Raw genomic sequence first — 15969 nt, forward strand, 5'->3', positions numbered from 1 at the left:
GGCGCCGCTGAAGACGCCCTGGAACTCGGCTGCCTCCGGAGGGCTCGGTGAGTCTGGCCGCGCTGCATTATGGAATGCAGAGTCTAAGAGAAAACTAGCCCGGCACCGACTCCGGACCAAGCACACGTGTTTACCTTGTGCACTGGGGTGGGGGCGTCAGTGAAGAGCAGCTAACAAGATTTCGTCATAAGACCGCGACCAGACAGGCGGCGCCATCTTCGAACTTAGACTTCCGGAAGGACTTTGGCGAGGGTGAGTGTACCGCCGCAGCGGGTGTGTGGGGGGCCCCACAATTACTCCTCCCCCTTCTTTTGCCATAGCACTAAGGTATTGGGAACAAACTCCTGGCTCCGTTCTTCTCCCAGCCACAGCAGAGCGCCTTTCAGCGTCTGCGCTCCTACAGAGCACCATCATGCTCCGCACCTTCCCTACTGTGGCCACCGTGCACCCCCCATCTCTGCAAGCCTCGGGTCTTGCCCTCCTCCCCTATGCGGTGTCGGTAACGCGGAAGCCTGTGTCCGGGCCTAGGCGCTGCATACATAGCGTCCCTCGAACTCGGCGAACCTACAGTAGTCCTTGTTAGAAAAACCAGGGCTCCTCTCCCGCACAGGCTAGTGGAGAAATCTGCCTTCACGCCCAGGACTGAAGAAGGGCAGGTGATGGCCCCTAGAGTAGTTGTGGGTCAATCTCTTTCAGCTGTGTCCCACCCTCTTCCTCGAGGAGGCTCTTTAACCCCGAGGGTTGTGCCCCGCGCGCTGCAACGCCATTGGCGTAGCCAAGGGCTAGTTGTGTTTCCCTGTCTAGTCCTTTTGTCCCGTGGCAAGTTGGCTGTCTGTTGGGGAAGTCAGAGGTGGCGACTTCAACTCCGTCGGAGGCAACTCACTTTGTTGGAGGGATGTACAGGGTATGGACAAACCTCTTTGTTCCAGAGGCATATACAATTTTAAGTCAATCCCGTGCCATCACTATTTTTGTAATCTCTTATCAACTGTACTATTGTTTTCTGAATAGTTATCTTTAAATTGACTTACTTAAAGAGTTTAAATGCATTAGTCTCGACCTAAACAATATAGATGAAACCGTGGGTTTCGTGGGCTATTTATAATTGTTTATGTAAGTTGAAATAAAAGCACTAGTCATTAAAATGTTCGTTTTCGTACCATTAAAATCATCTTGCATAGCCCCAGTTGTACCCTAGGAAGACTTTAGGAAACAATATATTAAGCCAAGCAGTGTATTCAAAGTAATTTCATACTTAAAGTGCAGTGTTGTGTCATTATTTTTTCTTGGCTGGGGAGGTCAGACTGGCATCCTGGAGCAGCATGGGAACCAGACAGATTGGGGTGCAATGGAAGATTTTAGAAACTCTAGTACGAATTTACTGATCATCTGTTCCTTTACTGTGTATCCAAAATTTGTACCCATCACATCCTGCTGCTGCCTTCCATGAGAAGTGTATTTTTTTTTTTTTTTTGAGACGGAGTTTTGTTCTTGTTGCCCAGGTTGGAGTGCAGTGGCGTGATCTCGGCTCACTGCAACCTCTGCCTCCCGGGTTCAAGCGATTCTCCTGCTTCAGCCTCCTGAGTAGCTGGGATTACAGGCACGTGCCACCACGCCCGGCTACTTTTGTATTTTTAGTAGAGACGGGGTTTTACCATGTTGGTCAGGCTGGTCTTGAACTCGTGACCTCGTTATCCGCCCACCACGGCCTCCCAAAGTGCTGGGATTACAGGCGTGAACCACCGTGCCCGGCCAGGCAAATTATATGTACAGGCAATTCACAAAAGACATATGGATGTCCAATATATAGAAAGAAGTTGCTAACACCAATTATTATCAGTGTAAATAAATAGAGTGGGGAAGAATTCTTTCACCTATCAGACTGGCGAAAATTAAAAAGATAAGTAAGGGTATGATAAAATGGGTACTAATATACATAAATAGTTTTAATTTTGGCGAGCCGTTTGGTAGTATCAAATTTTGAAATGTGCATATTCTTCAGTGTAGTACAGTAATTCCATGTTCAGATGATTATTCGAGAAAAATAATTTATTGATGAATTAATGAAGAGATTTGTACTAGAATATTTATTTCAGTATTTTTTGCAATAGTTTTTTTTTTTTTTTTTTTTGAGACGGAGTCTCGCTCTGTCACCCAGGCTGGAGTGCAGTGGCGCGATCTCGGCTCACTGCAAGCTCTGCCTCCCAGGTTCACGCCATTCTCCTGCCTCAGCCTCTCCGAGTAGCTGGGACTACAGGCGCCCGCCACCACATCCGGCTAATTTTTTGTATTTTTAGTAGAGACGGGGTTTCACCGTGGTCTCGATCTCCTGACCTCGTGATCCACCTGCCTCGGCCTCCCAAAGTGCTGGGATTACAAGCGTGAGCCACTGTGCCCGGCCTTGCAATAGTATTTTAACTCAATTGTTCATTAAATGAAGATTGTCTAAATAACTAATTCTATGGAATGCCATGCAGCAATTAGGAAGAATGAGATAAATATATGTATACTGAGGTAGAAAATCCTTTAAAAAAAAAAAAAAAAAACCTGAATCTTCCTCTGTCACTCAGGCTGGAGTGCAGTGGCTTGATGTCAGCTCACTGCAACCTCTCCCTCTGCCTCCTGGGTTCAAGTGATTCTCCTGTCTCAGCCTCCCAAGTAGATGGAATTACAGGCACCTGCCACCACGCCAGGCTAATTTTTGTATTTTTAGTAGAGATGGGGTTTCACCATGTTGGCCAGGCTAGTCTCCTGACCTCAAGTGATCCATCTGCCTTGGCCTCCCAAAGTGCTGGGATTACAGGCGTGAGTCACAGCGCTTGGCCTAGAAAATCCTTAAGACGTGTATAGAAGCTCTCTTAACTGATTTCCATTTAGCTCCTTATGTTAACTGACATACCCTGTTTCCTCTCTAAATGCTTGAAGCTTGAAGGTTTTTCTCCTGTAGACCTGGTCAGTCTGCTTCCCCTAGTTGAGTTGAATGCTTGCCAAGAGTCATTGTATTGGTTCCCACTTTTTTTGAGACAAGATCTTGCTCTGTCACCCAGGCTGGAGTCGAGTGGCATGATCACAGCTCACTGTAACCTTGAACTCCTGGGCTCAATTGATCCTCCTGCCTCAGCCTCTCGAATAGCTAGAGCTACTGGCATTTGCCATCACACCCAGCTAGTTAAACATTTTTTCTTTTTTGTAGAGACAGGGTTTTGTTATGTTGTCCAGGCTCCTACCTTTTTTTTTTTTTTTTTTAACGTTTTGCTTTGTCTTTATACATACGTTATAGGCTGGGCGTGGTGACTCAAACCTGTAATCCTAGCACTTTGGAAGTTGAAGGGAGAGGATCACTTGAGCCCAGTAATTTGAGACCAGTCTGAGTAAGATAGTTGAGACCCTGTCTCTACAAAAAAAAAAATAAAAATTAGCTAGGCCTGGTGGTGTGTGCATGTGGTCCCAGTGACCTGAGAGGCTGAGATGGGAGGAGCACTTGGGCCCAGGAGGTCAAGGTGACAGTGAGCCATGATCGCACCACTGCACTCCAGCCTGGGTGACAGGGGAAAGAAATTTTAATATGAAAGAGTTATTGTTTCTATTAAAACTAAGTTGACTGGAAGGCTGAGCTGGGTGGATCACCTGAGGTTGGGAGTTTGAGACCAGCCTGGCCAACATGGTGAAACCCCATCTCTACTAAAAGTACAAAACTTAGCTGGGCGTGGTGGCACATGCCTGTAATCCCAGCTACTCAGGAGGCTGAGGCAGAAGAATCACTTGAACCCCAGAGGCGGAGGCAGCGGTGAGCAGAGAGCATGTCACTGCGCTCCAGCCTGGGAGACAGCGTGACTCTGTCTCAAAAAAAAAAAAAAAAAAAAAGCTAAGTTGAACCATAGATGGTTGTTTGCTGCTTTTTTTTTTTTTTTTTTTTGAGACGGAGTCTAGCTCTGTTGTCAGGCTGGAGTGCAGTGGTGCAATCTTGGCTCACTGCAACCTCCTGCAAGCAATTCTCCTGCCTCAGCCACCTGAGTAGCTGGGATTACAGGGGTGTGCCACCACACCCAGCTTCTTTCTGTATTTTTAGTAGAAACGGGGTTTTACCATGTTGGCCAGGATGGTCTCGATCTCCTGACCTCATGATCCGCCCACCTCAGTCTCCCAAAGTGCTGGAATTACAGGCATGAGCCACTGCGCCCGGCCTTTTGCTGCCATCTTTATAGTATTTTATATCAAGTAAAAGTTTTGTAAAAACAATTCTAAAAAAGTAAAGGAAGCAAACTAAAACTAAATTGAATGCTTTAGAAAGACAAAAGAGGTGAGTTTGCAAACAAAAAAGCTGCCAAATAGATGTGAATGAGACAACTGTAAAATTTGAGGAAATTTTGTAAAACTCTGGAATTTTACTGCTCGTCAATTGCTTCTCAAGAAAAGTGAATGTTTCAAGAAAGTAGTGTTGGAGCTGCTGAGAGGTCAAGTTGAATGAGGCTGAGAAATGTCCATTGGATTAATAATACAGTGATTATTGATGATTTTAACTTCACTGATGAGTTGGGGGACAATATGCTTGTTAGGATGATGCAGGGAAATTAAAATAATCAAAGAACTTTTATTTATATCTTAAACTATATACTTTTATTTATGTCTTAAAAGTTTGACTGTAGGAGGAGGAGAATATTAGTGGGAGGAGGAATATGGGGTAAAGGATTGTTATGTGTGAAGATGAGAATTATAAACGTATTTAAATGCTGTTTGGAAGGAGTCAATAGAAAAGAAATGGATAAACAATAATTCCAGTTCCATTAGGATATGGGGGAATGGGACTAGAACACAAGTGAAAGGTTTGGTGTTAGAGAGTGAATGAAGGTTTCAGAGGCAGGGAGTGTTAGCTTACTTGGCAAGAAGTTGAAGTATCTCCCACCTAACGGGTTTGGTTTTATTTCAGAAATCAAAAGCAAAATCATTTGCAGAGAATCAGGGGATCAGAGAATGTGTAGGGGGAGAGCATGTAGGGGCTGACTAGAGAGAAAGTGGGATTGCCAGTGCTCAGCAACTTAGATTCACACATAGAAGAGTTGGATGGTTGAACTTACCAGGGCTTGAGTTTTGCTAAGCATGTGGAACAAGATGATGAAAAGAATATCAACGAGAATCTGATTGAAACGAAGGAATCTAAACTAGATAGGATGTGGCTGACATACAGAGAAATTGGAGAGATCAAGGGATAGCGGCTTGATATAGCTGGAGAATAAAAGTGATAGTGGGTAAGCAGTCTAGCTGTAATGATGGGAGATCAGATAGATGTCTTAGTGATTTTGGAGGTTAAGAGGTTTGGGTGATGACAAGGTTCAGAGAGTGACAGCAAAGTGAGTAGCTGCGATTTAGCTGAATGTTCTAAGCATCAAAGGAACAAGATTTTTACAAGATGGGGGGGAGTGTGGGACTGTTGGTCTGCAAGTGGCATTGCAGAGGAATTGAAGAGACTGATCCCACTTTGAACCCTGAGGTAGGTGGGATGTGAGTGAATGAGCAACCTCCACTTGAGAGCCTGGAAAGTGAGAAATTTCATTTTCTGGAATTTTTTGCATCCAAGATTCTGAATATGATTTAGGTTTTACACATCATCAAATATGCCCCTGGAGAACTTAAATTTGAATCTGATTTTAGAGAGGAGAGAGGCAGACCAGGAGGCATGTATTTGCTGATGCAGATTTTGGCAGTGATGAGGTTCTGGATCAGGAGCTAGAGAAGCGGCTTTCTCATTTAGTTAGGTCACTTTCTGATTACTGCAGACACAACTTGTTTATGGAGCCATTGGCTGTGGTAGGGGCTTCTTGATTCAGCAGGTGGTTTCCCATCATAGCAAATGTTTTGTTATTATTTTATTTTATATTTTTGAGATGGAGTCTCACTCTGTCGCCCAGGCTGGAGTGCAGTGGCGCGATCTCAGCTCACTGCAGCCTCCACCTCCTGGGTTCCAGCGATTCTCCTGCCTCAGCCTCCTAAGTAGCTGGGACTACAAGTGCATGTGGCACCACGCCCAGCTAATTTTTGTATTTTTAGTAGAGACGAGGTTTCACCATGTTAGCTAAGCTGGTCTCAAACTCCTGACCTTAGGTGATCTGCCTGCTTTGGCCTCCCGAAGTGCTAGGATTACAGACGTGAGCCACCATGCCCGGCCTGCTATTTTTTATTTTTAGATGCAGGGTCTTGCTGTGTCAGGATGGAGTGCAGTGCCACAATCATAGCTCACTGCAGTCTTCAACTCCTGGGCATAAGTGATCCTCCCACCTCAGCCTCCCAAGTAGCTAAGACTGCATGCAGTTGCATGCCACTACACTCAGCTAATTTTTTTTTTTTTTTTTTTTTTTGAGATGGAGTCTTGCTGTGTCAGCCAGACTAGAATGCAGTGGTGCAGTCTCGGCTCACTGCAAACTCTGCCTCCTGTGTTCAAGCGATTCTCCTGCCTCAGCCTCCTGAGTAGCTGGGATTACAGGCATATTCCACCACGCCTGGCTAATTTTTGTATTTTTTAGTAGAGATGGGGTTTCACCACTTTTGGCCAGGCTGGTCAGGAACTCCTGACCTTAGGTGATCCACCTGCTTCAGCCTCCCAGAGTGCTGGGATTACAGGCATGAGCCACCGCACCCAGCCTCAGCTAATTTTCAAAAAAAAATTTTTGCAGAGACAAAGTCTTGCTGTGTTGCCCAGGCTGATCTTGAGCTCCTGGCCTCAAGCGATCCTCCCACCTTGGCCTCCCAAAATGTTGAGATTACAGGCATGAGCCACTGTGCCCAGCCCAGCATATGATTCTTGAGCCAGCAGCTGTAAATAAGAGCACCTTCCCAGTTTGATAAGCACTTGTTCCTACCAGCTGTTTTTCCCTCAACCCTCCTTGTGATCATTTATTTATGCAAGTGTTTTTCAGCTTGAGTGTGCGTCAGAATCCCCTGAAGGGCTTGTTAAAACACAAGGTGCTGGCCCCCATCCAGGATTGCTGATTCGGTAGGTCTGGGGTAGAACTAGGAATTTGCATTTTAACAAATTTGCAGGTAATACTGATGCTGCTGTTTCTGGGGCCACACTTTGTGAACCACTGATATGAACTGTTTAATACCGTGTAGTGAATTCCTTTCTGCTTGAACTTATTGGAGAGGATTCTGTTCTATGCAACTGAACCAATATAGGGGGGAATATTTATTTTATTTATATCTTCTTTGTTCTTATCTACTTTGTCATTGATTAAAAGAAGTTATTCTATGTCATGAACATTTTGCTTTATATCTTTTGATGCTGTTATTTGATGTTTAAATGTTCATGACATTTATATCTTTTATATGATTTGAAGTTTTATTCATTATAAACTACTCCCTTTTGGGCTGGGCACAGTGGCTCATGCCTGTAATCCCAGCACTTTGAGAGACTGAGGCAGGGGGATCATTTGAGGTCAGGAGTTCAAGACCAGCCTGGCCAACACAGCCAGACCCCATCTCTACTAAAAAATACAAAAGTTAGCCGGGCATGGTGGCACATGTCTGTAATCCCAGCTACTCGGGAGGCTGAGGCAGAGGTTGCAATGGGCTGAGATCATGCCACTGCATTCCAGCCTGGGCAACAGAGAGGCTCCGTCTCAAAAAAAAAAAAAAAAGTACTCCCTTTATTCCTATTTAATATTTTTCCCCTAAATTCGACTTTACTATTGTCATCAAAACTCCTCCTTTGTTTCTGCTTAGATTTTGCCCTGTACATTTTAGTTGATCTTTGTATTTTCAGCTTTTTGAGTTATTTTGTTTTAGGCATCTCTTGAAAAGCATATAGTTATTTGTCTTTTAAAATCAAATCAGGGCCGGGCGCAGTGGCTCACGCCTTTAATCCCAGCACTTTGGGAGGCCGAGGCGGGCGGATCACGAGGTCAGGAGATAGAGACCATCCTGGCTAACACGGTGAAACCCCGTCTCTACTAAAAATACAAAAAATTAGCAGGGCATGATGGCGGGCACCTGTAGTCCCAGCTACTTGGGAGGCTGAGGCAGGAGAATGGCGTGAACCTGGGAGGCGGAGCTTGTAGTGAGCCGAAATCGTGACACTGCACTACAGCCTGGGCAACAGAGCAAGACTCTGTCTCAAATCAAATCAGGCTGGGCACAGTGGCTCACACCTGTAATCCCAGCACTTTGGGAGGCCAAGGCAGGCAGATCACTTGAGGTCAGGAGTTCGAGACCAGCCTGGCCAACATGGTGAAACCCCATCTCTATTAAAAATACAAAAATTGGCCGGGCGTGGTGGCTCACGCCTGTAATCCCAGCACTTTGGGAGGCCGAGGCGGGCAGATCACGAGGTCAGGAGATCGAGACCATCCTGGCTAACACGGTGAAACCCCATCTCTACTAAAAATACAAAAAATTAGCCGGGCGAGGTGGCGGGCGCCTGTAGTCCCAGCTAGGCAGGAGGCTGAGGCAGGAGAATGGCGTGAACCCCGGGGGGCGGAGCCTGCAATGAGCCGAGATCGCGCCACTGCACTCCAGTGTGGGTGAAAGAGCGAGACTCTGTCTCAAAAAAAAAAAAAAAATACAAAAATTAGTTGGGTGGCGGCCGCCTGTAATCCTAGCTACTGGGGAGGCTAAGGCAGGAGAATCACTTGAACCTGGGAGGCAGAGGTTGCAGTGAGCTGAGATCAGGCCACTGCACTCCAGCCTGGGTGACAAGAGCAAGACTCCATTTCGAAAATAAATAAATACAAAATTAAAATCAAACCAAATCTTTATTATTTTTTCTTTTGAGATAGCATCTTGCTCTGTCTGCCCAGGCTGGGATGCAGTGGTGTGATCTCGGCTTCACCTCCCAGGCTCAAGTGATTCTCGTGCCTCAGTCTCCCAAGTAGCTGGGATCACAGGCGTGTGCCACCATGCCCAGCTAATTTTTGTATTTTTAGTAGAGATGGGATTTCGCTATGTTGGCTAGGCTGGTCTCAAATTCCTGGCCTCAAGCAATCTGCTTGCTTCAGCCTCCCAACATACTGGGAATACAGGCATGAGCCTTTACCTGGTCCTATTCTTTCTTTTAATGGATGAGTTTAAATGATATGTGTTGTCATGATACATGTTTTTGGTTTTTTTGTTTGTTTTTTGAGACAGAGTCTCGCTTTATTACCCAGGCTGGAGTGCAGGAATGCAATCTCTGCTCACTGCAGCCTCCACCTCCCGGGCTCAAGTGATCTTCCCACCTGCAATTCCTGAGTAGCTGGGACTACAGGTCCCTGCTGCCCACCATGCCCAGCTAGTTTTTTTTTTTTTTCTCCTCAGACGGAGTCTTGCTCTGTCACCCAGGCTGGAGTGCAGTGGCACTATCTTGGCTCACTGCAACCTCCACCTCCCGAGTTCAAGCAATTCTCCTGTGTCAGCCTCCCAAGTAGCTGGGATTAAGGCACGTGGCACCACACCCAGCTAATTTTTGTATTCTTAGTAGAGACAGAGTTTCACCATGTTGGCCAGGGTGGTCTCGAACTCTTGACCTCGTGATTGGCCCGCCCTGGCCTCCTAAAGTGCTGGGATTACAGGCGTGAGCCACTGCACCTGGCCCTGTTTTGGTATTTTTCTGTAGAGACGGTTTTGCCATCTTCCCCAGGCTGGTCTCAAACTCCTGGGCTCAAGGGATCCTCCCACCTCTGCCTCCCTAAGTGCAGGGATTACAGGCATGAGCCACTGGGTCCTGCCCTAAACTCACCCTTTTATAATGACACTGATCTGACTGGTCAGGGTGGAGCCCTTGGGGCCTAATCATCTCTTAAAAGTCCCACCTCTTAATACTGTTACAAATGGCAATTAAATTTCAGCATGAGTTTTGGAGGGGATGTTCAAACCCTAGCTGTTGGATTTCACAATCCGTTTGATGTTTTTGAAAGTGCAGGAATTTTTTGTTGGAAATTTGCTTCTGTTTTCTTAATCACTTCTTCAAAAGGGTACTCTTCATCTTTCTATCCTTTTTATTCTTTTGGTAATCTATGCATAGGTCCTTTTGGTTTGTGACTAATTTTGAATGGGGTAGTTCTGTCAGGGCTTCTTATTTATCAAAGGAATAATATAGATGGATTTTCACTGACCTTTATTTACCTTGGCAGTGTTATAATGTATCTTTAGCACATGTGTTTTCTTGTATCCTCAGAACCTGCCTCAGAGCGTTGGCCATTGCTATAGTTTATAATCTGGTTAGACTGTAGCTTCTTCAAGTGAGACAGTTGGAAGCTTTTATTTTATATTTCTTATGGGATTTGTATAAGCACACTTTTCCACTGAGACTGATGAATTGTTTATTCTTAAGGCGTATATAGATCTATTCGGTGTGGGGGGATCCCATCCTGGGATTTGAACTATGTCTACCCCTTTGTCACAGACAGGCATGTTATTCTGGCCAAAAACTGGACCCTTGGAGAGTTCTGTGTTGCTTAGGTTTCGGGTTTGGTGGTCAGTGATTTATCTTAGTTTACTTTGGGCCCATGGTTATACAACTAATTTTTTTGGGTTTGAAGAAAATGAAGACTCATGACAATTTAGTTAATTCTTCAATGTGAAAAGGTTTCTTGGCCAGACGTGGTGGCTTACGCCTGTAATTCCAGCACTTTGGGAGGCCAAGGTAGGAGGATCTCTTGAGGTTAGGAATTCAAGACAAGCCTGGGCAAAATAGCAAGACCCAATCTGCACAAAAAAATTAAAAACTTATCTGGGCGTATTGGTGCACATTTGAAGTCTTGGCTACTTGGGAAGCTGGGGAGGGAGGATTGTTTGAGCCCAGGAGTTAGTGGCTGCAGTGAGCTGTGATCACACCACCACACTCTAGCCTGGGTGACAGAGCGAGATCCTGACTCAGAAAAAAAAAATTTTTTTTTAATTTTTAAAAATTAAAAAAGGCAAGGCATAGTGGTTTATGCCTGTAATCCCAGCATTTTGGGAGACAAAGTTGAGAGAATTGCTTGAGTCCAGGAGTTTGAGTATGTAATCACGCCACTGCACTCCAGCCTGGGCAATATGGTGAAACTTAGTCTCTACAAAAAATACAAAAATTAGTCAGGCATGGTGGTGCATGCCTGTAGTCCCAACTACTCAGGCGGCTGAGGTGGGAGGATCACTTGAGCCTGGGAGGTCCAGGCTGCAGTGAGCTGTGATTGCACCATTGCACTCCAGCCTGGGTTACAGAATGAGACTCTAGCTCAAAAAAAAAAAAAAAAAAGGTGTCAGGATGGGCACGGTGGCTAACACCTATAATCCCAACATTCTGGGAGACTGAGGTGGAAAGATTGCTTGTGCCCAGGAATTCAAGACCATCCTGGGCAATGTAGTGAGATCTCATCTCTACAAAAAATTTAAAAATTAGCCAGGCATGGTGATACATGTCTGTAGTCCTAGCTACTTGGGAGGCTGAGGCAGAAGGATTGCTTGAGCCGTGGAGGACAAGGCTGCAGTGAGCTGTGATCTCACCACTGCACCACTCCAGTCTGGGTGATAGAACAAGAGCCTGTCTCAAAAAAAAAAAAAAAAAAAAAAAAAAAAGTGGCCGGGCACGGTGGCTCAAGTCTGTAATCCTAGCACTTTGGGAGGCCGAGGTGAGCAGATCACCTGAGGTCAGGAGTTCAAGACCAGCCTGGCCAACATGGTGAAACCCCATCCCTACTAAAAATACAAAAAATTAGCTGGGTGTGGTGGCAGGCACCTGTTGTCCCAGCTACTCGGAAGGCCGAGGCAGGAGAATCGCTTGAACCTGGGAGGCGGAGGTTGCAGTGAGCCGAGATCATGCCACTGCACTCCAGCCTGGGCAACAAGAGCGAAACTCTGTCTCAAAAAAAAAAAAAAAAAAAAGAGGAAAAGCTTTCTTAATGTAATAGGATGTTCCTTAATTATCCCATAGCCTACCCGTCACCCCCATCCAGGTGAAATATTGATAGCAGGGCACCAGAGAACTCTTTGACTCATTCTTTTTTTTTTTTTTTTTTTTTTTGAGACGGAGTCTCACTTTTTCACCCAGGCTGGAGTGCAGTGGCGCGATCTCGGCTCACTGCAAGCGCTGCCTCCCGGGTTCACGCCATTCTCCTGCCTCAGCCTCTCCGAGTAGCTGGGACTACAGGCGCCCGCCACCACGCCCGGCTAATTTTTTGTATTTTTAGTAGAGACGGGGTTTCACCGTGGTCTCGATCTCCTGACCTCGTGATCCGCCCGCCTCGGCCTCCCAAAGTGCTGGGATTACAAGCGTGAGCCACCGCGCCCGGCCGACTCATTCTTTTTTTTAAAGACAGAGTCTCACTCTGTCACCCAGGCTGGAGTACGGTGGCATGATCTCGGCTCGCTGCAACCTCCGCCCCACGGGTTCAATTGATTCTCTTGCCTCAGCCTCCTGAGTAGCTGGGATTACAGGTGCCTGCCACCATGCCCAGCTAATTTTTGTATTTTTAGTGGAGATGGGGTTTCACCATGTTGGCCAGGCTAGTCTCGAACTCCTGACCTCAGGCGATACACCTGCCTCAGCCTCTCAAAGTCCTGGGATTACAAGTGTGAGCCACAATGCCTGGCCAACTCATTCTTTCTTTCTTTTTTTTTTTTTTTTTTATTAATTTTTGCATACAAAAACAATAAACATTTTCTAAAAATACATACAAACAAAAAGATGCGTATCAAACATATTAGGAAGGTTGCACATGGGAAGTCGGGGAATAGAAATGGGGGGTGGGAGTTAAATGAGAGAGGGACTTTATATGGATCAGTGATAATAACTCAATCCTCTATTTGACAAAGAAGAGGGAGAAGGAAGAGGAAGAAAAAGAAAGTGGGATAAAGGATCAGAAAGGGAAGAAAATAGAAAAAATTAGAGTATGACTCCAGGGTAGACCTGTTTTGTTGTCACTGAGTTGGTTGGTTGGTTTGTCTGTTGTATTCTTCATGTTTCGCCAAGTTGGCCAGACTGGTCTCGAACTCCTAGCCCGAAGTGATCAACCCGCCTCGCCCCCCAGAGTGCCGGGACCACAGGCGTGAGCCACCACGTCCAGCCCCCACATTGCTTCTGGCCTCCGTGGTAGACCTCCCAGACGGAGCGGCCAGGCAGAGGAGCTCCTCGCTTCTACCCAGACACAGGGCGGCCGGGCAGAGGAGCTCCTCACTTCCCAGACGGAGCGGCCAGGCAGAGACGCTCCTCACTTCTTCCCAGACGATAGGTGGCCGGGCAGAGGCGCTCCTCACTTCCCAGACGATGGGTGGCCGGGCAGAGGCGCTCCTCACTTCCCAGACGATGGGTGGCCGGGCAGAGGCGCTCCTCACCTCCCATACGATGGGTGGCCGGGCAGAGGCACTCCTCACTTCCCAGATGGGGCAGCCGGGCAGAGGCGCTCCTCACTTCCCAGACGGTGGGTGGCCGGGCAGAGGCGCTCCTCACTTCCCAGACGGTGGGTGGCCGGGCAGAGGCGCTCCTCACTTCCCAGACGGTGGGTGGCCGGGCAGAGGCGCTCCTCACTTCCCAGACGGTGGGTGGCCGGGCAGAGGCGCTCCTCACTTCCCAGACGGGGCGGCCGGGCAGAGGCGCTCCCCACCTCCCAGATGGGGCGGCGGCCGGGCAGGGGCTGCAATCCCAGCACCCTGGTAGGCCAAGGCAGGCGGCTGGGGGGCGGAGGCTGCCGCGAGGCCAGACCACGCCACCGCACTCCAGCCTGGGCAACACCGAGCACTGGGTGAGCGAGACTCCGTCTGTAGTTCCAGTAGCTCGGGAGGCTGAGGCGGGCAGAGCACTCGGCGTGAGGAGCTGGCGACCAGCGTGGCCAAGATGGCGAACGCGTGCCTGCAGTGAAAGGAGAAAAGGCAGGTAGCGGTGGCGCGCGCCGCCAGACCCAGGCAGTCCGCGGCGCGGGCAGCAGCAAGCCGAGTAGATTGCAGCCTGGGCCCGAGAGGGAAAAGAAGAAAGAAAGAAAAAAGAAAAGAAAAGAAAAGAACGAAGGAAGGAAGGAAGGAGCCCAACTCATTCTTTCTAAAAAATAAATTATTTATTTACTTGAGACGGTGTTGCTTTGTTGCCCAGGCTGGAGTGCAGTGGTGTGATTACAGCTCACTGCAGCCTGGACCTCCTGGGCTCAAGTGATTCTCCCACTTCAGCCTCCCAAGTAGCTGGGACTACAGGTGTGTACCACCATGTTTTTTTGTAGCAAAGGAGTCTCACTCTGTTGCCCAGGATGGTCTTGAATTCCTGGATTCAAGCCATCCTTCTGCCTTGTCCTCACAAAGTGCTGGAATTACAGGCATGAGCTATCATGCCTGGCCAGAAAATTATTTTTAAATGTTTTTATTTAAAATACCATACCCAGGCTGGAGTATGGTAGCACCATCATAGCTCACTGTAACCTCGAACTCCTAGGCTCAAGCAATCCTCCTGTCTTAGCCTTCCAAGTAGCTGGGACTACAGGTGCGCACCACCATGCGCGGCTAACTTTTAAAATTTTTTGTAGAGATGAGGGCTCCCTGTGTTGCCCAGACTGGTCTTGAACTCCTGGCCTCAAGCAGTCCTTCTTCCTTGGCCTCTCAAAGTGTTGGAATTACAGGCATGAGCCATCCTGCCTGGCCTTTTACTTATTCTTAAATAAACGTATTCCTTGACTAATCTTTACAGAAAGAGATGTTAATATTAAGTATGCCTCTTCACTTTGGTCTAAATTTTGTAGTATCTGGCAGCTCTTTTTTGTAGTATATTTTAAGGAAGTTGTGTCCCTTTCCTGGATTCATGATAGACAAATTTTTCTTTCTCTCCTTTTTTGGAGTGTGTGTATGTCTGTGTGTGTGTGTTTTATTTCATTGGGTTTCAGAGATGGAGGTAAAATAATTGTGCATTCACTGCTTCATCCTTACAAGAAAATATATGAGCTTTAAATTAGGTAATGTATGTATAGCACTTAGTATAGTGCTTGGCACATAGTTAGCATTTAATAAATGGAAGCTTTATGGCCAGACGCAGTGGCTCATACCTGTAATCCCAGCACTTTGGGAGGTTAAGGCAGGTGGATCACCTGAGGTCAGGAGTTTGAGACCAGCCTGGCCCACAAGGTGAAACCTCATCTCTATTAAAAATACAAAAATTGGCTGGGCGTGGTGGTGTGCACCTTAATCCCAGCTACTTAGGAGGCTGAGGCAGGAGAATCGCTTGAACTCGGGAGATGGAGGTTTTAGTGAGCTGAGATTGCACCATTACACTCCAGCCTGGGCAACAAGACTGAAACTCCGTCTTAAAAAAAAAAAAAAAAAAAAGTGGAAGCTTAATTTGTTTACTCGTTTATTGTCTGCTGCACCAAAATGTAAGTTCCATGAGGGCAGGCACCTTGTCTGTCTTGTTTATTGTCACATCACCAGTTTCTTTTTTTGTTTTTAATTTTTTAATTTTTTTTGCTAGAGAAGGGGTCTTGCTGTGTTGCCCAGGCTAGTCTCAAACTCCTAAGCTCAAGCTGCCTTCCTGCCTCAGCCTCCCTAAGTGCCGGGATTACAGGTGTAAGCCACTGCACCTGGCTCGTATTACCAGTTTCCAGAACAGTGCCTGACATATAGAAGGTGCTTAGTAAATATTGTTGAATAAGTGAATAATCAGGGAACTTGGGTATGAGTGTGAGAATGAGAGAGAAAAGATGGGGAAACAAAAATCTGAGCTAGTACAAATAGTTTTTGTCTTCTACTCATTTGTATGTCTCTGTATGCAGGGGCAGCCATTTTGGGGGGTGCTGATGGATACCTGCGGGGTCGGCTATGTTGCCCTGGGGGAGGCCGGCCCCGTGGGGAACATGACTGTGGCAGACTCTCCTGGACAAGAGGTGCTAAATCAGCTTGATGTCAAGACCTCTTCAGAAATAACCAGCGCAGAGGCTTCCATAGAGATGTCATTACCTACCCCTTTACCTGGATTTGAGGATTCTCCTGATCAGAGTAGGCTCCCTCCAGAGCAGGAAAGCCTCTCCAGACTGGAACAGCAAGGTATGT

General features: G+C 46.9%; 1 protein-coding gene across 9 annotated transcripts in view; it reads left to right on the top strand.

The window, feature by feature from the left end:
* Window positions 1-91: 91 nt before the first annotated feature.
* The window catches only part of GTF3C2 (general transcription factor IIIC subunit 2), a 34096-nt gene continuing 18218 nt past the window's right edge, over window positions 92-15969 (top strand). For 2 of the 9 annotated variants that reach the window (XM_063623839.1, XM_063623838.1), the window contains exons 1-2: window positions 233-252; window positions 15693-15963. In XM_063623839.1, coding sequence (XP_063479909.1) covers window positions 15717-15963 — 247 coding nt within the window. In that variant the 5' untranslated portion in view covers window positions 233-252; window positions 15693-15716. Of the gene's footprint in view, window positions 905-15692; window positions 15964-15969 lie in introns of all 9 variants that reach the window. The other 7 variants (XM_063623836.1, XM_063623834.1, XM_055252190.2 and 4 more) reach the window with 7 other exon arrangements.

Source organism: Symphalangus syndactylus, chromosome 18, assembly GCF_028878055.3.
Source record: "Symphalangus syndactylus isolate Jambi chromosome 18, NHGRI_mSymSyn1-v2.1_pri, whole genome shotgun sequence".
NCBI classification, from domain to species: domain Eukaryota; kingdom Metazoa; phylum Chordata; class Mammalia; order Primates; family Hylobatidae; genus Symphalangus; species Symphalangus syndactylus.